The sequence below is a fragment of the Mixophyes fleayi genome, chromosome 6 (genome assembly GCF_038048845.1).
Source record: "Mixophyes fleayi isolate aMixFle1 chromosome 6, aMixFle1.hap1, whole genome shotgun sequence".
NCBI classification, from domain to species: domain Eukaryota; kingdom Metazoa; phylum Chordata; class Amphibia; order Anura; family Limnodynastidae; genus Mixophyes; species Mixophyes fleayi.
Window position 1 is genome coordinate 218190518 of NC_134407.1, and position 27700 is coordinate 218218217.

Sequence of the window (27700 nt, forward strand, 5' to 3'; positions counted from 1 at the left end):
CTCGGCAGCCCATTAGGAACATTTTAAAAGAAAAAATATGCAGGTAACCCAGCCCAAGATAGCCCACTATGGACTGACCTGGGGGCAAATGCCCCCAGCACCTGTACCTCTCAGTAGGCATATCTTTTGAGGTCTGGTGCAAATATGGACCTTTGCAGTGTTTTAACAAAAATACCCTCCTTTCCAAAAATGTAGCTCACAGCTTGTAGCGGCACACTCGGGAGGATAAGCAGCATAGGGTCCCCTTGAAAAGGCAGCCGTCCCTCTGTCATGTCAACCAGCCCTATGAGAATTGAGCCCACAAAAATATGGACGACCCTGTTTCTCACCAAAAGAAGACAGCCCTGTGCTGAAAGCACTAGGGCTCTTCTCAAACACTCCTGGGCTAACAAAGTTAAAGAAGTATTTTTTTTTTTTAGTTGGGGCACTGCAGGACTCATGTGGTGTCTCATCACAAATCGCACTGAACTACGATGTAATCCATTCATAAAATGTATGGCCACAACCTAGTGCTAGTAGCGAGCGGACCCTACTGTGCTCCACCAATTTTGCTGCTACCAACCTAGGATATGAGTACTTGGAAACTTAGGATGGGGCACCCTATGGGTCAAAGAAAAATTTCAACTTTTACAACCAGATTTAATACAGACCGTATCATCGTGCTTTTCCCATACACACATTTGTACGTAGATGCTGATTTTCACGGATAGCAAGAGCCTCAGCATGTGAGCGTAGATACAAACCTGCGGCCAACTTGGCATCAGGACCTCTGTGTAGGAACTGGGACACTAATATGTTATGTTTAGTCATGCGCTGTAATGTTCTTATTATTCTGTAACCTGACACTATCTCACTGGGGGGTCAGTTACAAAGCAGCAAAAAATGTGGCCCCACCTTCCAAATACAACTTTATGCTATGATGCGATGCAGCTATTTTTCTATAAACTCCTTTTATATAGGTCCACAGATGGTTTAGTGGGTGAAGATGCATCAGCAGGGGTGCAAATATGTGCTGCTTATGGTAGGATCTAAGCAGATCTAAGTGTTCTAGCTGAATGCAGTATCATTCATGCACATTTTGTTGCATCGGCTTCATCCGTCATCATCAATTTATATAGCGCCACTAATTCTGCAGCGCTGTACAGAGAACTCCTTCATACCAGTCCCTGCCCCATTGGAACTTACAATCTAAATTCTCTAACATACACACACATAGACCGAAAGAGACTAAGGGCAATTTAATAGCAGCCAATTAACCTAGCAGTATGTTTTTAGAGTATGGGAGGAAACCGGAGCACCCGGAGGAAACCCAGGCCAACACGGGGAGAACATACAAACTCTTCACAGATAAGGCCATAGTCGGGAATCGAACTCATGTGACCCCAGTGCTGTGAGGCAGAAGTGCTAACCACTAAGGCACCGTGCAGTTTTTTATTAGCAGGGCAAGTTGTAAAGCTGATGTTCACCGGGTGAGGAGTGCATATAGACGGGTTTAGCTGGTGTATATAGAGCCTTTTTAGGGTGGTAAATAACTTACAATGGATCCAGCAACTCTTTAGTTGTCGTATGTCTTGTTCCTTAGGTAGCAGCAATCTCTCTCACGTTCCCTTTGGAGTTGAGTCAGAAAGTTAAGGACTTTTTTTGTTTTGTTTAATCACTAAATCTTCTTTATTTACATAACAGACTTATTAAATGGTGTCATTAATGTCATGTGACATAGGTAACCGATGGCTGTCTGTCTTGTTAGAACTCATTTAATTCTTCATACTCCCAATATTCAGGGAAGGTTTCCTATGCTGGGAAATTGTTTGATTAAGGAGGAGTTGGACTCATGTGGTCTGGCCATAGATCTGACCTGGATGGAGAGTATTTGTCAGCATATGGATTAAGAAAGGTACAAGTCTAAGGGGTATATTTACTAAATTGTGGGTTTGAAAAGTGGAGATGTTGCCTATAGCAACCAATAAGATTCTAGCTGTCATTTTGTAGAATCATATTAAATAAATGATATGTAGCATCTGATTGGTTGCTATAGGCAACATCTCCACTTTTGCAAACCCGCAGTTTAGTAAATCTGGTCCTAGATGTACTAAAACAAAGACCTCATCCACGTCCAAGAGAACAAACCTAAATTTATTAAAAACATTCAAAAGCAAAAAGTGAGTCTTAAAAGACTTAATTAGCACCATACTCCGCTATGGTTTATGTCAGACAGACAAACACATATCTCACAATGCTGTGAGTTACTGCCAGGGCTGTCTTAACAGCATTATAGGCCCCCGGGCAAAGCCGTGCACTAGGCCCCTCCCTCCAACACCATTCACAGGAATAAAAATTTAAATTATCGATAAAATGAAGCTTGTATTTCTTGCTACCTCCAGCAAAATAATCACTTTTTGTATTGTTTTGATGCAATATCAATAAAGTGCATTTAAGCCAGGCATTGTATATCAGGGTGCCCTGACCAGGCCTGCGGTACCTGACATATACATCACTGTGACCCCAAATTGTGACCTGTTTTGTTAATTACACCACTATGTTAGCTAAGGAATAACAACTAATAATGGGCCAAAGAGAATAATATATAATACCCTATTAGTATTACAAGTAGAAGTATGTAGCAGGGATCCATGATGCTCCAGGACCAGGTGACTTTTATTCACTTGTCAGCGTCCCTTGAAATAATAAAAAAAATCCCCCTTAACTTACCTTTTAATCGGCTTGTTCTACTCTCCTCTTCTCCAATTTTGTGCTGCTGATTGTTCTTCTCGCGCGGGTGACTCCTCTGTGCTGCGCTCCGCAATGGATGTTGGGCGTGATGACATCACGTTTACAGGCGTGCTGGGCCGCATGCGGCCCGCAGGTTGGACAGCCCTGCTCTAAACCATACACACAAACACATTTACCTTTTAGCTCACAAAAGGGGTTGGGTACTCCGACTACTCGGGTGTCCGTCAGTAGGTTTTCACGTCATCGCGACCTGTATGACTTTAAATTTAAAGCGGCAATGTCGGGTTAAGTGTGACATTGCCGCTTTAAATTAAAAGTCATACAGGTTGCGATGATGTGAAAACCTACTGACGAACACCTGAGTAGTCGGAATAACTTGCAGTCACCCTCCTGCTGTGATCGGAGATCTACAGCGTCTGCTTGTTTTCACGCATTCGTAATTTAACTGTATTAGTCCTCGGTGTCGGAACGGTGGTAATTGTGAAAACGATTATCACCGTACAAAAGAGTGCGCTCTGTGACAGGCAGTGCGCTTATGCATCTATGTATTCACTAGGCCAATAAATAAGCACATTTCTTTACAAAGTGCTTTGTGCGGCTGTATTTTTTCCAGTTAATAAATGACATCCAGTGGCTCCAGCAATTCTCTGGTTGGGTAAATGAATTGCTCATCTCATTTCTAGATACTAAGAACCTCTGTTTGGACAAATTAAATGGTGTTGATAACACGGAACACAGGACACTGACAGCTGTCTCCCTCACCTTCCATTGTAAGCTCAGTAAGGCTGAGTAATTTTAACCTTCTGTTTTAATGTAATTTTATGTTATTTGTGTCATGTACAGCGCTGAGTAACATGGTGGAGCTTTATGAATAAAAGATTATAATACTAAACGTGGGATGGTTTTTATAAGAATTACAGCTTTACAGTTGATGCAGCCATTTAGTGGGTGAACCATAAGAAATACATCCTATCAATTCACTAGGAACAGGGACATCACTGAGATAGTCCATCAATGATCGGCTGTATTCTTAAGGGGTTGGGTATGAAATGTCTACATAATTTCTACACAATCAAAATGTCGACATGTAAAATGTCTACACACTATCATAATGTCTATAAGGTTGCAATGGTAACATTCAAAATGTTGATATGAGAAAAAAAAAACGATGTTCCACCTCCAACCCCCCTCCGAAACAGCTTAACCCTAGTGCTGCCAGCGTACGCCGGTCGTAGCAAAAGCGGAAGGACAGAAAGCGTGGGTTCCCCCCTGATTTACTATTACCAGCACTAGGCTTTGCCAGCCTGGGCTGGTAGCACTATAGTAGGTAAACCCACAGCGTGGGGTCCCTCTGCCATTATAACCCCCAAGGTTTAACCAGCCCCTGCTGATAACACTAGGGCTCTTCCTACATTCCTGGGGCGGTGGGTATGGGGTAATATTAATTGCTTAAATATATAAATCCATTTTGTCCCTGGTGCACTACAGGTAACAACATGCCCAGGCTGACAGTGTCTGGACATGCTGGCACTTGTAGTACCACCAGCCTACCCATGGCATTTGGGAAAACCACAAGTACCAGCATGCCCTGGCACCAAGGGCCCACTATGAACTTTAGTGCACCAAGGAAAAATGTAAATAAAACACAGACACAAGTGTAAAACTGGTTTTAATTGAAATATAAACACCCCAGAACATCCCTCATTCACCCTCTATATTTTTCACCGAGATCCAGACTCTTCATCTGTAATAAATTCAAGGATCCTTGGCTTGGCAAAATAAAAAAATATAAATAAAATATAAATTAAAAACTCATACGCAATGCAGTAAATCCCAGTGTAAATGATCTCTTAGCAGCATTTCAATTATATTTATATATAACATGGGGATTTCCCAAGGCTTGATCTCAAGCCCTGAGTTGAATCCGTGGGAAATCCCCATGTTATAAATATGACTGAACTACTGTAAGACCTCATTTGCACCGGGAGCTTTTAGGATCTAGTATTGTGTCACGCTTGTCGTACAAGAAGCGGCAGCATGCCCAAACACTTAAGGGCAGCCTTGGCATGCTGGGACCTGTAGTGCAGGGGCAAATGTGTGCAACTAAGACTTTTGCATTTTTATCTACAGTAGAAATGGCAGATCTGTTGCTGGCTATAGCAGTGTGCTGGGGGATCTCTCTGTGTGTTTGTTCCTTTCAGGATAAAGCCACCCTTTCATGCACCTGCTATAGCCTATAAATTAATTGAGCAACTTCTACTTCTTTACTATTTTAGAATTGTCAACTGATCATGATCTGTCTGCAGCTCCATTTCAAGGGCTTCACAGGACCTTGACTTTGTCTTGGAGCACTTACAGACATACAACCACCAATGTTACAGAAATGGAAGTTGATAAGCCACCAGCCACTTCACGGCGCTTCTGCTAAGAGTGTGGTCCTAACTCTAAACATATGTACTGGGTCATACATTCATGTGTTTTTAAACTGAGAGCTAACTTACCAATAGGAACCCCAAGAGCCTCTAAATGGTAATAGAGGACCAGCACTCCCCATCAGCTACTGATACCAAACATGTCTCTCAAACCACAATACAGACAACCCCATACAACCACCTCAACATGGCTGCAACTATCTGTTCCGCAAAAGGCAATGCCCATAAATGTAGATATATCACGTTCTGATGGATTATCGATGTTGAAAGGTTGTTCAACAACTCACAAGCCAGTGACGTCCAGAATCCAGATCTAAATAAAAAAAATCTGTTCTGTTAAGCTGATATTGTGATACCAATAGTCACTGTAACAACAAAAAAAAGTCACAAATGAAACAATCAATATAATTTTAATTTCCCAAGTGTATAATGATTCAGTGGAACCTGCTCATAGTGCCATTAATGTACCGTGAAGCATGGTAAGTTTTGTTGCAAAGTTAAAGTGATACAATACATGCACACACAACATGATCACAGCTTTTATAGCAAACAAGCTTCAATTATGAGATCAGATCAAACTTCTAAATTCAGGGAATATTCACCATAATTGCTCCTGAGAGGCGATGGTCAATCACAGCGGTCTGGCACATTCATGTCCAAGGTTGAGGCTGAAGAACTTTTTCTAAGGTCCTGGTATATAAACTAAACTAACAAGAAGGCAATTAGCCAAGTTTCTCATAGCTGGAATATTCTTGGATGCATTTTGTGCTGAGAGTGCAAAGAAGCACAGAGGGCCTCATTTATATTCGGAGGCAATGTGTGTCTAAGACGTACATGAAAGAGCAGGAGTGGGAGTGTGCCACAGCTTGGTAGAGTATTACCAGTGGCATGCAACCCCAGTTGCGTCCCACTCGTAATACCCTACCGAGCTGCGACCAGTTCCTGCAGCTAGCTAACTACTTGCACCACCTAAATCCTGACGCACTTTTTCTGTCTTTTTGACATGTGTTCCGCACGCGTCTTGATCCGACTAGGGTAGTTTTTGCGGGTAGACACCCATAGTATCTAAATTATTAATGGTCACGCCTACATAACTCTGTGTTCCGTCCTTTCCCTCGTACTGAGACACAAGCTGTCTCAGTACGAGTACGTGAAACTGAAAAGCAGAAAGAACTGCAGGGAACTTGCTTACTGCGCATGTCCGTCAGTGGAAATGTGCGGGATGCCCCTGAAACGGACTTTGCGTCCGACTCTAAATGAGGCCCAGAACGTCCTGCACAAAGCAACGTGATTAAAAATACTACACACACTGTTCTAGGTGAAATGTTAGTATAAGATTGGTTCTTAAAGAGACACAAGCTAAGATTATATATAACTCAAAGCTAATACTCTTTCAGCATTGGATAGATATTCCAAATTCATCGCAACTTGGTTTTACTGGCTGGAATTTAAGGAGTCAGAATTCTGCAAGTACAGTTTAAGATATACTTGGGACACTTTTAAGATGAATAAGGAGACATATAGACAGTTTTGCTTTATGTAAAGGGTATATTGTTAATTGGTTGTATTTCACATTATCCAAACTAAAGATATCTTAAGGTATTAAGTAAAAAAAATTGAATGATACCTTGATTGGAGAGTTTGCTGCTTTTCCCCATCTTTGCTGTACCCAAACCATTCCCCATCATTGTTTATTTTTTTGTATCATTATTGATTCTTATGCAAAAATTGTAGTACTTCTTTATACAGATTTGGAAATGCTGTTTTGTTGTAAAGTCGTTGTTGGTACTAAATAAAAACTGGTTACATTAAAAACAATCACTCAAGAATCATATATTAAAAACTACAAATGGTTTGTAGTGTTATTTAAGCATTGAAACGGAAAAATTAGAGACTGGAATTACTTTTTTTGAATGTAATATATTTAACTGTTTTCTTTTACCTGCACCCAGGGCTGCCATCAGGGGGTACGGCCGATACAGCTGTGGGGGGCCCGGAGAGACTAGGGGGCCCCATGGTCTGTCCGGGCCTCTTAGTCTGACCGCATGTCTCCCTCCGCACGATGCGGCGGCTCCCGGTCACTGGTAGCGTGCAGCACAGTGATATCATCACCGCCCGCCGCCCAGTCCCTGTCTATCAGTGACCAGGAGCTGTTGCATGTGTGAAGAATGGGTAAGTGGGGCATTTACTCTGATAAGGGGGTGGGGGGCGGGGCAACAGAGTATATAAAGTGATAGAGGAGTGGGGGGAGCAGAGCATTTACTGTGAGGGGGGAATGTACGGCTAAGAGGGGGGGGCCCACTGGTGTATCTATATCTGCTGTGATAAATCAAATGGTTGGTACAGGTTTTACAAATTACTGAGTACAAGTGAACCATTTGGGCACCTCTGAGCTCACCCAGCAAAAAGTTGACACCCCTGTAAACAGAACATAACATACATTTTGGTTAGGTAAGTAGCATGTTTTTATTCTGATTAAAGTTTTCTAATACAAATCATCTTACCTGTGTATTAATCTTGACTGAGGGCTAGTAATTGTTAGAGGATCTTCTGCACAAATCTTTCCCTTCTGATAAAAAGACCTAATGTTACACTGTAAGTGTGCCTTATTACTAATCTATATGTTACTTATTGGGTTCTGACACAACCCTTCCTTACATGCTGGCGAACAGCATCTTGTCAACAATACACCTAGATGTACCAGTTAATTGCATGCCAGCCCCCATATAAGGATATCATTTTGGGCTGCATCAGCCAGTGAGGGGGGCCAAAGTTCTTTTCCCTTTCCACCTCATGGTAAATCTGTGAAAGTAGGGCTGCGCCAAGTAGAACACCATTAATTTGGGACATCATACCCCTGCTCTTTGGATAGTGTGCACAGATATTCTTAAATGGGGTAAGATCTCATAGATTGGTGGTCAGGGGTAGAGGAATGCAAGAAATGCCATAATTGCAAGAATGTACATAGGCTCAAATTTGTTGATGTTCCATCAGGGATAGTCACTAACCATGTCTACAGAAATTAACGGGAAATTTATCAGCTTGGATAAAATTACAGAAACTGCCCATAGACGTCCCCAGGGAGGAAAGCAGGGTTGTCCCAGATGAGAGTCAAGGGAGAGAGAGGAGAAGTGATCTTCAGTTTCAACAAGTATAAGTTCCAGAGCTTGGTTGAAAATTTAAGTGTTTGGTAGCGGATGACCCTTGATTTTAGGGTAGGCCCCATAGGAATGTTAGATCAGGCTGATTTAAACCTAGGGGTGTAGGACATGGTCACTTGAGAAAAATGTAATGCCAGAAAAGTATCATATCTGCAAGTCCCCTTCAGTATGTTACCTGAAACCGGGACTGGCTGGCAAATTTTAGCCCTGGGGATGGGGGCTCAGCTCAGCAGCCTATCAGAAACATTTTAAAGGAATAAAATGCAGGTAGCCCAGTGACCCAGCCCAAGGTAGCCTATTATGGAGCATATGCCCCCCTGCTTAGCCAACCCTTGGCTGAAAATCTCGGGGGCCTGTTCCAGATGAAACCAGTGTGGCCTATTTGGATGTTGGCCATTGTTTAATAGGGAGAGGGGGGACAGTCACCAGGAGAGTTTGAAAGAGATAAAGCCATAGGGTCATTTTTACAGCTATGATCCTATCAAGCCAGGAGATAAGGTGACTCCAGGAGGTCTGTTCAGCTTTCATTTGCAAAAAAGTTGCGGGAAGTTTTCTTTGAATAGCAAATTGTAGCGGGATTTGTGAGAAAGACTCCTAGGGGTAAATATATCAAGCTGCGAGTTTCCGACGGGTATGAAAAGTGGAGATGTTGCCTATAGCAGGCAATCATTTTCTAGCTACCATTTGGTAGAATATACTAATTAAATGATAACTAGAAACTGATTGGTTGCTATAGGCAATATTCTCCACTTTTCAAACCCGCTGGAAACTCTCAGCTTGATACATTTAACCCCTAGATACTTTATCGTTCTAGACTGCCACTTAAAGTTTGTTTTGAGGATTTCTGCATCCTGAAGAGAGACATGAAGCAGCATACCCTCTGATTTAAAAAAAATTATGTAGCTGGACAGATCGCTATATATTTGCATGATTTTTAAGAGGCTGGGCAGAAAGATTCTCAACTGGGTCAATTAGAGTAATATGTCATACATGAAAAGTGAAATTTTGAAGTTTCAAGCTCCCTGGATGTCGGGGTTAGACCGGATATGAGACACAAGTGCGTCAATAACCAGGGACTTCCCTGTCTGAAGACATTATGGATAAACACCCGATTCGAAGGAATGCCATTAAGACTTTAGCTGAACCGTCAGCATTAAGGGCCAGGATGCCATTCAGGAATTTCCCAGCTATACCAAAGGACCGTGTGGGCGGTCTAAGGGGTAGACGGTGATATGTCAGGGAGGTCTTTAAGTTAAAAGTATTTTGCAATAAGGGTTTTAAGCTTGGATACATTTTCATTGTTATGGAGGAGGGAATCATTGGGATGCCATCACTATAGGGCAGAGGAGTCGACCAAGGCCATTAGTGCCGAGAATGGGGAGGGAAACTATATTGTAGTGTAGCAGATAGGTCAGCTAGAAGGCAGAATGCCCATTGGCAGGGGTGGCTATGGGAAGTCTCGATTGGAGGGATAGGAGTTCAAGAAAGGAAAACAAAAAAAAAGCGGGGTTCAATACTAATGTTAGGAACTCCTCCAGCCGGTACAAAAGCCTGGTGTTCACTGGAGCCCCTTGTGGTGGGGACAGACTTGGCTGCAGGCTAACAGAGGGTTGAGAGTTGTGTACCGGCTAAGGAGAACCCAGGAGTAGAGTATTATGGCGGACAGCAGCGTGAGGTTCAGGCAGGGTCGGTGCCGGCAGCAGACAGCGTATCCACAGAACAAACCAAGGTCAGAGGTCACAGGCACAGGTTCGGAATCCAGGGACTGGCGTAAGTTCAGGGGGCACTAGCAGAGAATCAAAATCCGGTTTCAGGCAATTGGTCAGGGTCAGAAGCACAGGTTCAAAGTCCAGGAACAAGCAAGGGTCATACACAGGAAATCTATCTTAGGTTAAACACCAGGCACAGAGATAGAGTAGCAGGCAGCAGAACCGTAAACAGGACGCTATAACCGGCAGTGAGGCTCAGACCTCACCACAAGATGTAAACCATTGGTGAGCCACAAAAACAGGAAAACCAGACTAGAGTTTGGCAAACAACATCTAAAAAAGCCATTACAGTTCTGGAACAACATCCTATGGACAGATAAGTAGTACCAGGCACCAATCAGGACTAGGTCTTAGAGTAGTCACAGGTTTTGCCTAATGGCAGGAGTGCAAATGGCCAGTAGGAATGCAGTGTTCCACTGCATAATATCTACTAATGTGCCCCGAACAGCTGATAATAGATAGCCATGATTGGCTAAACTGACTATAGCGCGCGCGCCCGGCTGTTAATCAGCTGGCCTGGCACGGCGGCAGAGGATCCCTTGCGTCCCGGCTGTTGCCCAGACAACCGGGACGCCAAAGCCGGAAGTGACGTCCCGGTCGCCATAGCGACGGCCGGGACGCCAGCAGGAAGGTAAGGAGAGTCGCGGTGGTGCCCGCGGCCGCCGCGACTACTAACAACTGATGAATAACTGTAAGTGAAGCAGTGGGGTACCAGGCATGGGGGGGGGGGGGGCAGATGGTTGCTCTAGGTAGGTAGAGGCAACAGCATGAACATTACTAAATACAGTGCTTTCATAACAAACAATTAGTAATACAAAAATATTCTGTAACAGCCAGTAATTAAGAATTATATAACAAATGGTACTTCTCAAATAAATAATACCTCTTAAAAAAATGGTTATTAGAAGGAAAAATTATAGCTGGTATAAAAAGAATGTAAACATTCGAGAATTCAACTATTGAAAAGTGGGGGCGCTCTAATGTAGTTCCCCAGGTTTACAAACGTAAGTAGTAAAAGTAAAAACCACAAGTAAGTACAAGGCCACTAAATTTGACAGGGCGGTCATAGTCCGTAGTGATGCCAAATTTGGGAAATAGGGTCTGTGCTTCCAGGGATTGGGCGGTATACCCCCTCCTGTACTTATATTGTGTGTCCTTAGCATAGTTGTGACAGGCTTTAATTCTCTCCTTCTGGCTAAGGTTGTGGGTGAGATGTCCAGGGAAAATCTACAAGCTAGTATTATTAAAGATGATCACCGGCAGCTTACGTGCTTATCGCAGGATGGTTTAATTTGCAGTGAAATAATGCATTCTCAGAATGACATCTCTAGGCTGAGATGGGTCCTGAGACCAGGGTTTCAGCGCACAGTGAGAACGATCAAGGAAGAGATGGTCTTCTGGGAGAAGACAGGTAGAGTCTTGGTGGGTAGGTTTGAATTTCTCAGGGAACCCCCTGATCCTCAATTTATTACACCAAGCCCTATTGTTCTAGTATTTTTTGGGTGTAGGTGTGTGATATCCTAGCACGTTTTGAAAATCAATCTCGAAAATTTGTTGGTGTATCACCACCTCATTGGCCTGTTCTACTTTCTTTTACTACAATGTATTCTTTCATTACATGCAGGGCAGGCACAGATTTTCTTCAAATCTTTCATCTCATTAAGGAAGAATAGAAAGTCTCTGTGCGTAAAGGGGGTAAGATTGTCATCTTCAGGTTTCGAGTGTGTGTTTCATGGGGTGATTCAGGTTCCTATTTTTAGCCCTGGAGGGAGGTTTCTGTTCAGTAAGGTAATGCAGGAGACCACCAGCTACTGATGTCTTTGCTCTAGTCATTTTGTGACAAGGTTGCCTGGTTTGAGTAGAATATTTTGTGAAGTTACTGAAGGTTATTCCACTACCATGACTCAGGATCAAATTTTAAAACAGGTTCATGTCCCAGGTGGAATGGAACTTATTTAATGCCGGAGGGAGTTTTTATGAGCGATCTCAAACTCTGCGGTGTCTGTGGAGGTGTTTTGATGGGGCTGTATCAGATAGCACCGAGACAGGTGGCGCAGTCAGAGCCCCTTCGGCTGGAGGACACAGGCGCTTTTAATGTCTGTTAGCAGTTGCAGGATCTTTGATCAGGTAAGCCCCAAACTGCGTGGCTATCAGGCTGCCTATTTTAACGGATGTGCTGTAGGGGAATTAAGGAGGCACTGGGGAGCTGAGCAGATCAGTGGGTTGTACTCTTAGTGAACATGTGGAAAAGCCCTCCCCGTAGTAGGTCCTACTGGATGATTGGTTAGGACTGGCACACTGGGACCCCATGGTTTCGTAGTGGTCCCCAATGTAGTTGTTTGGGCTCTCCCTGTTCTATCTGGTAAGGCGACCAAAGTCAGCTGTGGACTAGTAGGGAGCGGACGAACAAGCGGTTGTAATCCAGATGGCGGGAGGATGGCCCAGTTCTGGATATGCAGCTATCTTGGTCCAGGAAGACTAATAAGTACCTTCATGGGAAGCTGTTGAGCAGTTAAAACAAAATCCACAGGCAGAGCACGATGAAGGCATCTACCAGGGATTGGGCGCCAAGCCACTCCTCTTTTTTTTGTTACCTTTAAATATACGCTTATATATTTCTACTACATAACTCACTTTTGTACCTTCTTTTATCATTGATTAATTTACCAACCTAATCACTTTATACTTACTATTAATTTATATTTATTTATATTATTTTTTTAAATCAATTTTATTTTATATCCATAACCTCCAAATTTACTTTACTTTCATTGCATTCATTACACATTATTTGTATGGACATACAACTTGATGAGCCTGCTAATTCTTTTTATTGACCTCAAATATAATTTCTATATATTAATTAGGTCACCTCTAAGGTGTTGTGTATCAAAAATAAACAAACCTTATTATAATTTAACCCTTCCATTTTTTATTTTGCTTTGGCAAATAATCCTAGAATATCCTTTCCATGCTATTCTCTCCATTCTGAGTTATATGTAGGCAAATCTGAGGTTTTAAATACCGGCCAATACAGAGGACAAACACCTAGCCTCTGTGTTCCCAATAAAATGAAGAGCATTTTATATAAAAAATCTGGGCATTATCATATCACAAGATCTCAATTCTTCATATCAATTTAACTTTGCCACTACAACTAGACGAATCTAACTGTGATTTTCTCATTTTTTTTGGAGCTATGGAGGAATCAAATTTTCAAAAATAATATTCTCCTAAAAATACTTTTATTCATCCAAACAGTCTCTCACTCTTCTTAAAGGATTTAACCCCTTCCCCACCATAGTCAACATAGAGTCCAAGGAACCAAATGCTTACCCGTGTATCCTTGCATGCTCAGTTATGTTCATGCCCTCTGTCCACCTACTCTGTTAGACACAGGATGCTCCCCATTTTAGGGATGATATATAAAGCCTGGGAAGCTACATAAACTAATAAATAGTTCTCTTCTATCCAATCATCATTACCCTGGTACAGACACAAAGTAATTGGGCAAATGTACTTAATAGCTTTATCATAAAACTAGGTGCCATCCTACAACAAAAAAGTTTTACACATTTATTTCTGAATGTTAACATCCAAACAAAAATAAAAAATAAGGATAGTCCCTCTTTAGGTCTTAATGGCAAATTTCACCTATGATTAAACATTTAGTAAGTAGCTTTAGGCGAGATAAAATTTGAAATGCTATCCTTGTTTGAGCAATTCGGCAGGCCCCGCCCCCGACATGTCCAGCGGTTCTGAGCAAAGGATCCTTGCTCCTGATCTGACAAGTCTTGTTTGGGATTGTCAAAGACCCTCTCCCTGAACTTCCCTTTCATAATTAGTTCACAGGGAACTGGCTTTGACAACTCTGAATTAAACCCAATATTGTTGGAATTAGCCATTAAAATGTATTGTCAAATATGTATACAGGAAGTAGAAAAATTAAAGGACAAGATATTACAATGTAGCAATGTAACATATTAGTATATACAACAAAGCATCACTTTTTTTTCTCAAGAAAGAGAAGTAGAGAGAATGAGAGCACTGTCTTTTTAAAGACACAAAAAACACACATACTGGGACTGCACCCTTCCTACAGTCTATACAAGTGGTGATCTAAAAACTACTACCCAAGCTGCCATCAACTCAATGAGTGGCTATGATCATACAAAATGGATAACAATAATAATAGAAAAAGAACAGTAATACAAACAACACCAGCTCAACCCTTTATTTCACGAACAAGAAATGTGAGGAGAGGTTAAGAAGGAACCAATGTCAGGATGAATACTATGCTTAATGAGATTTGTTTCTCAGATAAAATACTTTCCACTTCCAAACACGCAAAGTTTCACCTGTGTAAGTGTGAATAATGTATAATTAACTAGATCTGATTTGTCATTTCAAACACAGAGAACATGAAAATGGATTCTCCCATGTGTGAATGCTCTGATGTTTATCAAGACATTATTTGTACAACATTACGCACACTAAGAACATGAAAATGACTTCTCACCTGTGTGAATTTTCTTATGTTTAACAAGATGTGATTTATGTGTAAAACATCTCCCACACTCAGAACATGAAAATGGTTTTGCACCTGTGTGAGTTCTCTGATGCAGAACAAGAGCTGACTTATCTGTAAAACATTTCCCACACTCAGAACATGGAAATGGTTTCTCACCTGTGTGAAGTCTCTGATGTATAACAAGACCTGATTTGCGGGTAAAATATTTTCCACACTCAGAACATGGAAAAGGCTTCTCACCTGTGTGACTTCTCTGATGTACAATAAGATCCGATTTCTGCGTAAAACATTTCCCACATTCTGAACATGGAAACGGTTTCTCACCTGTGTGACTTCTCTGATGTATAAGAAAATTTGATTTCTGTGTAAAACATTTTCCACACTCAGAACATGAAAATGGCTTCTCAACAGGCTTAGCTGGCTGCTGGGTGATATGCTGTGTAAAACATGGGGCATCTATAGAACAGGGAAATATTTCATCTACTCTAAGAGCTGTAATAAATGTACCAATATCTGAGTTTTCAGGATAACATTCCATCCCATGATTAAAGGGATCAGATGACATAACTGCACTGTCAAGTACTGGATGTACTGGGGTAATAGGATTTTGTCCTGGAGAATCTCGTGTGATGTAGTTATCTTTAAGTTCACAATCTGGAGACAAAATTATACGGTCCCTCGAGGTATTTCTGCTGTTATGTCCATCTGCTGGGAATAAAATAAATATATGGAAATTAATGTTTCCCTGTAAGAAGTTTATTTTTCAAATAAAGACTATTGTGAAAGATCAACACATTACCATCAAATGAGTAAAGTTAAGATGTTTCAAGGTACAATTTATAACTCATTGAGCGACGACTATGCAATATTTATAGCAGTGTTTGCATATTTATTGTAATAATTTGCAATGCTTACACTGGAGTTTACTTTGTAGCATCAGAAGTGTATGTGCTAAAATACTGGACTATTGTCTATGTATAAATTCAAAAGCTAAAATCATATGAAGAAAATATTTCTGCCTCCAGGCTTGCAGAAAAGATGTGCAAGATCCATGAGATGTATTGAACGAGAAACAGAACATGCAGCAGCGCATAATGAAAATGTAACAATGACACTAAGTCTGGCATGTACTCTATAAATTTATAGCAGAATTGTGTATATTTCTGGGACTGGTGCATTTTGTATGTTCGGAGCAGCAAAGGTAGGATTCATAAATGTCACTGAAAATGTATTTAAGTGGAGAATGCTCATTTATAATCGCAAGTGTTACGAAATATTTAATTTGGAATAGATTTCTGTTTTAATAATGATTTTACTACAGAGGCAAATGGTACACAAGCATAATCACATCAATGGAGTAACATTTCTGAAGAATACATCACAGTCATATGCCAATGGGCAGGGTTTTTGGGCCACAAGGAGGCAAAAGAGAAAAAAAATAAACTAAACTAAAGGGGCACTCAAGAAGCCATCCAGCCATTCGTCTACCATGTGATTCCTTCCTAACTACCTCTGAATGTAAAGATCACATTTTGTAGTCTCAAGTGGCGTAATCATTCGGGGTCTGATTAAGTGTAAAAACTATTATTTTTTTTCATACGGACCCCAACTCCCAAGGAAATCCAGCTCCGTGCTGACCAACACCAGCTGGCTAAGCCTACTGCTGGTTGTAGTAAACTCGGGCGTACCCCACTCTTTCTGTCCCCCCGATTTTGCTAGTACCTGCACTAGGGTTAATCTGATTGGGGAGAGGAGACACGCTATATATATATTTTTTTTTTCTTCGTTTTTTTTTTAAACCCTTTGTGTGCTGTATTGCCGCAAGCTGACAGCCAGCACAAGTTTTAAGGTGTCTTGGGAGGAAGGAGGGGTCGTTTTATTACTGTTTGGATGTTTTTATAAGTGTCTTGTGCCAGCGGGTGCGACGACTGTGCAGCTGCCAGGAGTGCCGGCATTACTTGTTTAATGTCGACAATGTCAACATTACTACTGTGGACAATCACAATGTCTACATTTTAACCATGTAGGCAGCATGGATATGTCTGCATTTACCCTGTCGACATTGGCCGCAGGGACAATCAGAATCCACAAAGGACTCTGCAAAACACCATAACAGAGAATCTTAGAAGCAGTAGCTCTGTAAGGTTACTGTCTGTGAACAGAAAGACCACAGTGCAAATCCCAGAACAAAACAGTAACAAAGAGAACTAAATCTGTGCCCTCGACAGAGACACACAGGAGTACGCATGACATAGGCAATAATGCTTCGGACTAGTGGTTGTAATTGTAAAAGTTCTTCCATCAGGCTTTAAGCAATCCATGGTGTGATAGGACAGGAGGAATGACACTCTATACTGCATTTACTACATTTGTAGTCCTTTCAGATCAGGATGGGCATTAGGATCCCACAGAGATGTCAAGTGTGCCAGGCTGGTTCATAAGGCTGCCACCAGCAAACCAACCAGCAGGTGTGGGAAAAGCGCTAAACCTAATACTCTCACAACACACCATAATACTGCTCTATCTGTGCCAGTTTCCAAGTCTTCAAAATGCAGGCGAGTAGTGTAGATGAAAATTTGTACCGCAGCTGCTTTATGAAGAGTAATCGCCATCTTCAAAAGTCCCATGTGTCCTCTTAACCCCACAAGACGTGTTCACAACCTCATGGTGATCACATCGAAGTGCAGACATATTTACTTTGTGACCATTAACTTCTTCTTTATGAAACATTCATTGTTTCTTGTTAAGGAACGAGCAAAAGTCCAGATTTCCTCCTCCGTCTCCTATGAATTATCAGTAGACAATGCCAAGAGCATTGTTCAGGGAGAATTTGAAGCTAGGGAGCGCTTGGGGTTCTCCAGCTAGGCTTGCCAGAGTGAAGCCTCCACTTGGAGTTTGAGACAAATTCACCAATATCCTCATTAGCAGGATACTTTTTCTCGCCAGTAAGATGTAGTTTCCGGTTCCTAATTTGGCCCAGGAAGTGAAAACAATCCTGTTGAATACGCTATAATGTCAGGATATGAGTATTAACGCAAACAACCTGTGAACGCACAGCTTCACGTGAAAACATATAACGTGCGTTATCTTACGTGTAATTACATAGGAAGTTGCAGTGCTAGTATACAGGGCTACCCGGTCTATGGAACGGGACATTCACTTATTTCTACGTGCTTATTTCCATCTAGAATGCGGTAAGGGTCCAACGTGAACAGCGCGCCTGTTTCTCTTATGGATGGATTTTATTATGTTTTTACCTATGTAGTTTTGTGCATTAATTTGTTTTTTATCTGGGATACTGCACTATTGTTAGCCTCTGTCTTTTTCGGTACTCCATGTAAGAAGTCTGGTTAAGAATACTGATCTGAACAATTAAGAGGAGACTCTTCCAAATACTTCTGTGACAGGCTGATTTTATACTCATTTCTTGTAAGTTTGATATCCAAAGGGGATGGATTTGAATCACATGGTGTTAATATTCTAAAGATTTAATTCACATGAGTGGTATAAAAGTGTCTATATGATATCAGTGAATATAGAAGAAGTTACGCTATGATGTGATTCTTTTTTTTTTTTCATGTGTGGACCAACGGTGGAAAAGATTCCAGGAATTTACATCTACTCTGGAGATATAGACTGTTTTGTCAGTATTCTTTCGGGGACTTGTGCTTATATATTTAGCAGGTTTTATACCTTTCCTGTTATGTACCATCTAGTGCAATAAGTTGTTAGCGCCATTTCCACTTATTATTTTTTTTTTATCTTATTTGTTTCCTATCACACAATTAGTGGATAGTGTGTATGTGAGTGGAAGGCTGCTCAAACTTGTCAGGGCAGAGATTCCTTTATTCTTTTATTTGCTAGTATACAGCTTACCTCAAATAACAATAAGAGAATGTTATTATTCCGAAGTACCAAAAAATACTTTTTTAGTGCACAGGGGGATCATAGAGTGATAGTGATCATGGATAACGTCAGATGTGGTAGTGCACAGGGAGGATCATGGATACCGTCAGATGTGGTAGTGCACAAGGAGGATCATGGATAACGTCAGATGTGGTAGAGCACAAGGAGGATCATGGATAACGTCAGATGTGGTAGTGCACAGGGAGGATCATGGATACCGTCAGATGTGGTAGTGCACAAGGAGGATCATGGATAACGTCAGATGTGGTAGAGCACAAGGAGGATCATGGATAACGTCAGATGTGGTAGTGCACAAGGAGGACCATGGATAACGTCAGATGTGGTAGTGCACAGGGAGGATCATGGCTACCGTCAGATGTGGTAGTGCACAAGGAGGATCATGGATAACGTCAGATGTGGTAGTGCACAGGGAGGATCATGGCTACCGTCAGATGTGGTAGTGCACAGGGAGGATCATGGCTACCGTCAGATGTGGTAGTGCACAGGGAGGATCATGGCTACCGTCAGATGTGGTAGTGCACATGGAGGATCATGGATAACGTCAGATGTGGTAGTGCACAGGAAGGATTCATGGTTAACGTCAGATGTGGTAGTGCACAAGGAGGATCATGGATACCGTCAGATGTGGTAGTGTACAAGGAGGATCATGGATAATGTCAGATGTGGTAGTGCACAGGGAGGATCATGGATACCGTCAGATGTGGTAGTGTACAGGGAAGATTCATGGATAACGTCAGATGTGGTAGTGCACAGGGAGGATTCATGGATAACGTCAGATGTGGTAGTGCACAGGAAGGATTCATGGTTAACGTCAGATGTGGTAGTGCACAAGGAGGATCATGGATACCGTCAGATGTGGTAGTGCACATGGAGGATCATGGCTACCGTCAGATGTGGTAGTGCACATGGAGGATCATGGATAACGTCAGATGTGGTAGTGCACAGGAAGGATTCATGGTTAACGTCAGATGTGGTAGTGCACAAGGAGGATCATGGATACCGTCAGATGTGGTAGTGCACAAGGAGGATCATGGATAATGTCAGATGTGGTAGTGCACAGGGAGGATCATGGATACCGTCAGATGTGGTAGTGCACAGGGAGGATTCATGGATAATGTCAGATGTGGTGGTGCACAGGGAGGATTCATGGATAACGTCAGATGTGGTAGTGTACAGGGAAGATTCATGGATAACGTCAGATGTGGTAGTGCACAGGGAGGATTCATGGATAATGTCAGATGTGGTGGTGCACAGGGAGGATTCATGGATAACGTCAGATGTGGTAGTGCACAGGGAGGATTCATGGATAACGTCAGATGTGGTAGTGCACAGGGAGGATTCATGGATAACGTCAGATGTGGTGGTGCACAGGGAGGATTCATGGATAACGTCAGATGTGGTAGTGCACAGGGAGGATTCATGGATAACGTCAGATGTGGTAGTGCACAGGGAGGATCATGGATACCGTCAGATGTGGTAGTGCACAGGGAGGATTCATGGATAACGTCAGATGTGGTAGTGCACAGGGAGGATTCATGGATAACGTCAGATGTGGTAGTGCACAGGGAGGATTCATGGGTAACGCCAGATGTGTCTCATTCCATTGATAAGTCTAACAGGGGCTGATTCCACATAAGTTTGTACTGACAGAGGAGGGTGCAGACTGAGAGATGTTTGTAGTAACTGAACAAGGACAATATGTCACTCTTTTCTGTGATATTACTCACCTGTGCTGATATCTGTAGGGATTTCCTCCTCCTTACACTGCTGATCACCACTCATATACGTCTCTTCTTCTCCCTCTATAACTTCTACCTTAATAATAGTCAGGTTTTCACACTAAATAACCCCACAAAACAATAAAATAACACTTTAATAATGTCTCATTTCATTAATCAAGTTTAAGCAGTAGAATATCAGTGCATTAGACCCACACAGCTGCTGTAGAGATCATACAGCAAAAAGTCACTTTTGTATTTAAGACTCAAAATTCTATTTACCTGATTTTCCTCTGTACAATCTTGAGAATAAAGAGGACGGGGACATCTCTTCAGGGAATTTCTGTTACTGGATCCATCTGTAGGAGACACACACTGACGGAATACATACGTTTATGGTGGCGTAGTGGTTAGCACTTCTGCCTTACAGCACTGGGGTCATCAGTTCAATTCCCGACCATGACCGTATCTGTGAGAAGTTTGTATGTTCTCCCCGTGTTTGCGTGGGTTTCCTCCGGGTGCTCCGGTTTCCACCCACACTCCAAAAACATACTGGTAGGTTAATTGGCTGCTAAGAAATTGACCCTAGTCTGTCTGTGTGTGTGTGAGTGTGTGTGTGTTAGGGAATTTAGACTGTAAGCTCCAATGGGGCAGGGACTGATGTGAATGAGTTCTCTGTACAGCGCTGCGGAATTAGTGGCGCTATATAAATAAATGGTGATGATGATGGTGATGATTGTTTATATTTGATTATCTAATGTTGTGTGTACATTAACCCATAACTTGACAGGGAAAGCCTAAATAAACACCTACGCTGCACATACAAAGTATAGGAGGAGCAGTATTTGGTCTCCACAATTCTCTCTCGGTTACTATTACAGAACCTTTGTTTTTGATTCTGAATTTAATACTGAATATCCTTTTAGATCAGAAAATAAAAAGACATGACATTGACAAAATTATTGACACCCTGACTTAATATTTGGTAGCACATCCTTTGGCCAAAGTAACAGCAATCAACCACTTCTATACCCATGGATGGACCTTCCTGACCCGTCTACTGGCAGTTTGGCCCAGTCTTCATGTGCAAAGCGGTTCAGTTCTCCCATATCTGAAGGGGTCTTCTCCCAACTGCTGTTATCAGATCTCTCTACAGGTTTTCTGTGGGATTTAAGTCTGGACCCATTGCTGTCACATCAGAACAATTCAGCGTCTTTTCTTGAACCATTTCCGGTTGCTTTTTGAAGTGTGTTTAGGGTCATTGTTCTAATGGATGAGTCATGACCTTTCCACAGAGACCCAGTTTTCTGACACTGGATTATTCACTGCCCTCCAAAATGGCCTATAATATATATATATATATACACTTACAAGTCACCCAGGAATGGTATACAGTTGTCAAAAGCCAGGTGGTTCACAGCACAGAAAGCATACAAGTCTACCCTATTCTAAAGGGGCTATAATCACAATTCTGAGATGCTGTCCTGGTCATGAGCCAAGCAGGGCTGCCAAGAGGAATTCAGGGCCCGGATACAACAAATTCATGGGGCCCCCCCTCATAGTCGAGTAAGCCCCCAAAAATGTCCTGAAAGTCAGGAGTGCTTGAACATATGTGACGCTCCGGCGAATTGAGAGTCTAGTGATTTTGATGCTAGCCACGCCCCAATGGCGCATTTGCCACGCCCCCAAATGCATGATAACGGCGGCGCAATTTTTTTTTAGTGTGTAGTCATACATTCAGGGGCGTGGCAATGCGCCGTTGGGGCGTGGCTAGCCTAACGGCGGTGCAAAATTTTTCGGAGGTGTGGTCATGCATCCAGGCTGTGTTGTTAGTAGTCAGGAATCTCAACTTCTCAGAGGCATGATTCCTGACTACTAGCGGAAGTTCAGAATTTCATTCTGGAGAATGTGAACATACAGGAGGACTTTTTGTAAGTGCCCCATACTTTATATAATGCGACTTTCATCTGTGGTTGATTCTGGCATTTCTTCCATGTGCAATTGATGAACTTCTTAGAGGGATTAGGTACAAAATAATGATAGTCATTATTCAGACAATACTTACCGCGACGTGTTGAGACGTGTTGAGGAAGGAGCCCTTCGGTCTCAACACGTTGCGGTAAGTATTGTTGGGGTAGTCAGCATCGATATGCTGACTACCACCGCCTTAGAGAACTATTGTATTATTCATAACCATCCTAGAGACATTTTTATGGATTAAATGATCATATCCTGTGTATATTGCATGCAACCATTAACTCTGTAATTGAGCGCTGTAAGAACTGAAATTGTATTGTCTTGTGGGTTTAGGATACATCCCCTTTACTAGCAGCTTATTTCAGAAGTACATTATTAGTTGTGGGGTGATGCGCCATCCCGTCTCCTTTTTTTACCCTTATTAATTTTGCCCATGATCTGCTAAATGCCCTTTAGTACCAAAACAGGAGTATCAACTCAAATGACCTATGAACTCAATGTGCATAATTTTACATGTAATATAAATGGTTGTAGCGCTAGTATACAACTTGCCTCGAATAAACTGTAATTATTACGGAGTACCGCATACACAGATATTATTACAGTAATGACACAGCGAGGGATCATGGGTAATGTCACATATTATCTCATCCAATTGATCAGTTATGGAATTACATTGGTACCGTGCATTGTTCTAAGCTTAGATGGTAAACTTGCGAGCAAGGCCTTCTCACCTCTTTGTTTTACCCAGTTTGTTTCTTACTGCATTTGTCCCCAATTGTAAAGCACTACGGAATATGTTGACGCTATATAAATAAATGATGATGATGATGATGAAAGTGTGAGACACACCAGAGAGTGTGGGGAGAAGACTGGTCAGATCTCTGGGCTGGTAGCTCACAATGAAATGATAGGATATAAAGAATGATGAATGGCTTCCCAATCAACATCATCATTTATTTATATAGCGCCACTAATTCCGCAGCGCTGCACAGAGAACTCACTCACATCAGTCCCTGCCCCACTGGGGCTTATAGTCTAAATTCCCACATACACACACAGACTAGGGTCAGTTTGTTAGCAGCCAATTAACTTCCCAATGAGCAGATAAGTTTTCCACATTAGTTTATACCAACAAAGGAGGGTGTAGAATAAGGTATTCTTGTAGTAACTGAACAAGGAGACTACATGACTCTTTTCTGTAATAAGTGTGTATTACTCACCAGTGATGATATCTGTAGGGATTTCCTCCTCCTTACACTGCTGATCACCCCTCACATACATCTCTTCTCCTCCCTCTATATTTTCTTTCTTAATATTAGTTAAATCTTCACCCTAAAAAAAAACAAAACACCAAAATATAAAGTAAGACGTCTTTCTTGTATTTTGTATATTCTGTATTACCCTTTCTATCTTTAATCCTGTCTATTTTGAAATGAATACTCCATTATATTTCTCTCTTGACCCTTACTTCCTAATTTCACCTATTTTCTATTCTAACACTTGCCCTATTTGATCCTCTCTAAAGCTGGATACACACCTATGTAATCATACTTCAGATGCAATTTATTTAATGATTTCAGCAACAATTGAAAATCCTTATGAGCAGCAGATTCATGCGTAGACATCTACACGACCATCTCTCACAATCGTCAGCTGAAAAGATTGTGACTCCGTACACACTCTACAGATATCTGCTTACGGTGCTGCAATATGTTGGACAGATGGTCTCGAGCACGTACACACTTCCACACTTGCCAGACATCGGTCCATTATGGATCGTGATTTCTAGGAAGTTTAGAAAACCAAACCAACAGGGGCAATCGTTTTGGTACGATAAAACTTGATCGTGGAAGCTTACACACTCTTACAATATCTGCCCAAACGGTCGTGAATCATGTGGTTTGCACGATAATTGGATAGGTGTGTACCCAGCTTAACTCCTTTTCTTTCTATTGCACTAAACAAACTTAAGCCTACTTGCACTGCATTTAACATCGATATGTTAGACTCTCCTCTCACACTTCATCAACATTCCATTCCAGACATAACCACAGAAATCCATTTACAGAACATCAAGACATCCCACCCAATGCTCCATGGAGACAAAGAGCTGTACTGTACAATACGACTTTCCTCTAGTCTTCAAACCTTCAAGCGTTCTCTGAAAACCCAACTCCTCACTCATGCTTATAATATTCCTCTACCACCCTCTTAATCTCCCTAGGATACTCTATTACCACCTTCTGCACAGCTAACACAAGACGACCTCTGACCAACATAGTTGTGTGACTGAGCATACAGCCCACTAAATACTTTGTAACCTGTGCATTCTAGCTAGACAAATATTCAATATGATGTAGCACTTACCCTTGTGTATCAAACCATTGTCCCATAGATTGTAAGCTTGCAAGCAGGGCCCTCTTACCTCTCTGTATGCATGTATTACCCAGTATTCTTTTATTACTGTTTGTTCCCAATTGTAAACAGCTACAGAATAAATGTTGATGATGATGATGAAGTACACACACACCACCCACTACAACAGCTAAACACATTTGCACATTTGTAACCAACACTTTAATAAAGTCTGAATTATTAACTGAAAATAAACAATAGAACACAGCTGTTCTATACATCATACTGTGAAAGGTTACTTTGGTATTTTGATATTTGGGGAGACCCTAAGATTTCATTTACCTGATAATCCCTTGGGATACTGTGAATTTCCTCTGTACAATCTCGCAAATAAAGAGGACGAGGACATCTCTCTGGGGTATTTCTGTTACTGGATCCATCTGTAGGAGACACACAGTGAATGAATACATTGTTTATATGTTATGATCAGATTATGTGTGTATCTAAGTGACCCTCAAAACTGTTCTCTCCTTTACAATAAATGAAAATCTCCTCATACCCCATGATGTGACGGATCGGTGATTCTCCATTATCAAGACCACGTACAGATCGTTGTGTTCCTCTAAATACTCCCACTCCTGCATGGAGAAATAGACAGTGACATCCTCACACCTTACAGGACCCTGACACACACAATGATACAGTCATCACCCAAACACATCCCCTGGTGTTACTGTATAATGTCCCATTCCCAGCAGTCACCTCTCCAGTCACCAGAATGATCTTGTTGGTGAGTTCTAGAATCCTCTGGTCATTGTTTCTCTCATGTATCAGTGAGTGAGGTGGAGGCACCGTGATGGGGCTCTGAGTCCTGCTCAATCCTCCTGACACTGGGAGGCGGCCGCTTAGTACCTCACACTCGCTAGATGCTTTCTTCACTATTGGCAAATCCTGTGTATTGCGAGAGACATCAATAAAAGGTAAATTACACTACCTGTACCCTACCTCCCTGAGTGATCTCATCCCCTCTTTCAGTCTCCAATATCAACTATACATCTCTTCTCCTGATCCCCCTCCTCTCTTGTGTATCTGACTGCCTTTCTGCCATCTCCTCTTGAATGTCTTCACGCTTTCTCAAAGCTAACATTGCTAAAATCAATCTCATTGTCTTCCCTCGTTCTAGATCCTCATCCCATCTTGATCTCTCTTTATCTGTTAACAATACCACCATCTCTTCTGTTCCCCAACTCCGATGCATGGGCGTCACCCTTGACTCTACCCTCAGAGTGCACGGGGAGGGAGGTGAGAGTACACAGGAGAGCACAAGGAGTAAAGACATGGGGAGAGGAGAACAGGAGGCACAGGGGTGGAAGGGAGAGTACACGGGAGAGCAGAAAGGGTAAAGAAATGGGGAGAGGAGAACAGGAGGCACAGGGGTGGAAGGGAGAGTACACGGGAGAGCAGAAAGGGTAAAGAAATGGGGAGAGGAGAACAGGAGGCACAGGGGTGGAAGGGAGAGTACATGGGAGAGCAGAAAGGGTAAAGACATGGGGAGAGGGGAACAGGGGACATAGGGGTAGAAGGGAGAGTACTCTGGGGAGCATAAGGGGTAAAGATATGGGGAGAGGAGAAATAAAGTAGAAGAGCAGAGAGTACAACAGATGATTTAACGAATGTACAAACAGTATAAAAGAGGTTTATAAAACAGAATTGACAGCATACAGCAAAGACAATGAGAAACAGTTTAAGCATTATTATTATCGTTGATTTGTAAGGAGCCACAGTGCTCAGCAGCATTGTACAGAAGGAAAAACAGTACATACATAAAACAACGACATACAGGGCAGACAAAATAAATGCAGACAAGAAAACAAACGGTATGGAGGACCCTGCTCATTAGAGAGCTTACATTCTAAGTGGAGGGGCAACTGAAACAGGAGGAGCGAGTGTGCCTTAGAGTGGAGATTGAGAGAGTTGTGAGGGTGCATTAGTGTGAGTAGTATAATGATCAGGGATAAGGTAAGCTTTAAAAAAGAGATGGGTTTTCAGAGATTGTCTAAAGATTTGAAGGCTGTGGGAAAGCCTGATTGGGTGTGGTATGAAATTCCATAAGTGGGGAGCAGCACGGGAGAATTCTTCTAGGCGGGAGTGAGTGGTGGTTACTAGAGACGAAACAAGTCGCAAGTCAGAGATATTTAGAATAGATTGAAGTGTGGATATATGGGTGTCGGGAATGCCAGATAGCAAGGGGTTGCATTAGTCAAGACGGGAGATGATGAGAGAATGGATAAGAGTTGGTAGTATGTGGAGTAAGAAAAGGGCGTATTCTGGCAATGTTTTTATGGTGGGATCGACAGAACTGGGAAAGAGTCTCGATGTGAGGAATAAAGCAGAGGGTGGAGTCAAGTGTGACACCAAGGGAGCGGGCTTGGGACACTCAGGAAATCGTGGTGTTATTGACAGTGAGGGAGATTTGAGGGCAGGTGGTGATTCTGGCAGGAGGGGAGATAATAAGCTCTGTTTTTAATATATTGATCTTTAGCTTGCGTTGGGACATCCATGTGAAGATAGCTGAAAGACCGCTGATTGCACCAGATAGTACAGAAGAAGAGAGGTCAGGGGAAGAGATATAGATTTGGGTGTCATCAGCGTAGAGCTGGTATTGGAGGCCGAATGAGCGAATTATTGCCCCAAGAGAAGTGTACAATGAAAAATATAAAGGGCCAAGAACAAAGCCTTGTGGGACCCCAACAGATAGTGGGAGTGGAGGGGAGGATGTGCCAGAGGTGGAAACACTAAAGGAGCAGTTTGATAGGTAGGAATTGAAACCAGGAAAGAACTGTGTCACCAATGGAGTGAAGGGTGTGTAGGAGAAGAGGGTGATTAACAGTGTCAAAAGCAGCAGAGATGTCCAGGACAATAAGTATGGAGAAATGACCCTTAGACTTTGCAGTAAGTAGATCATTGATCACTTTTGTGAGAACAGCTTCAGTGGACTGTTGGGGATGGAAGCCTGGTTGCAGAGAGTAGAGAGTTAACTAATGCTGAATTTGATAAGGTTTGAACAATCTGTGACTCTGTAGCTGTAGTGGAAGTA

General features: G+C 42.1%; 2 protein-coding genes across 9 annotated transcripts in view; one reads left to right on the forward strand and one right to left on the reverse strand.

Annotated features, from left to right (window-relative positions):
* The window catches only part of LOC142159792 (uncharacterized), a 143270-nt gene that overhangs the window by 22017 nt on the left and 93553 nt on the right, over positions 1 to 27700 (forward strand). The window lies entirely within an intron of this gene.
* The window catches only part of LOC142159947 (uncharacterized), a 502572-nt gene continuing 488526 nt past the window's right edge, over positions 13655 to 27700 (reverse strand). For 3 of the 6 annotated variants that reach the window (XM_075214851.1, XM_075214852.1, XM_075214850.1), the window contains one exon: positions 13655 to 15331. In XM_075214851.1, coding sequence (XP_075070952.1) covers positions 14586 to 15331 — 746 coding nt within the window. In that variant the 3' untranslated portion in view covers positions 13655 to 14585. Of the gene's footprint in view, positions 15332 to 20277; positions 20390 to 20550; positions 20628 to 23468; positions 23581 to 24945; positions 25044 to 25162; positions 25242 to 25365; positions 25555 to 27700 lie in introns of all 6 variants that reach the window. The other 3 variants (XM_075214848.1, XM_075214849.1, XM_075214853.1) reach the window with 3 other exon arrangements.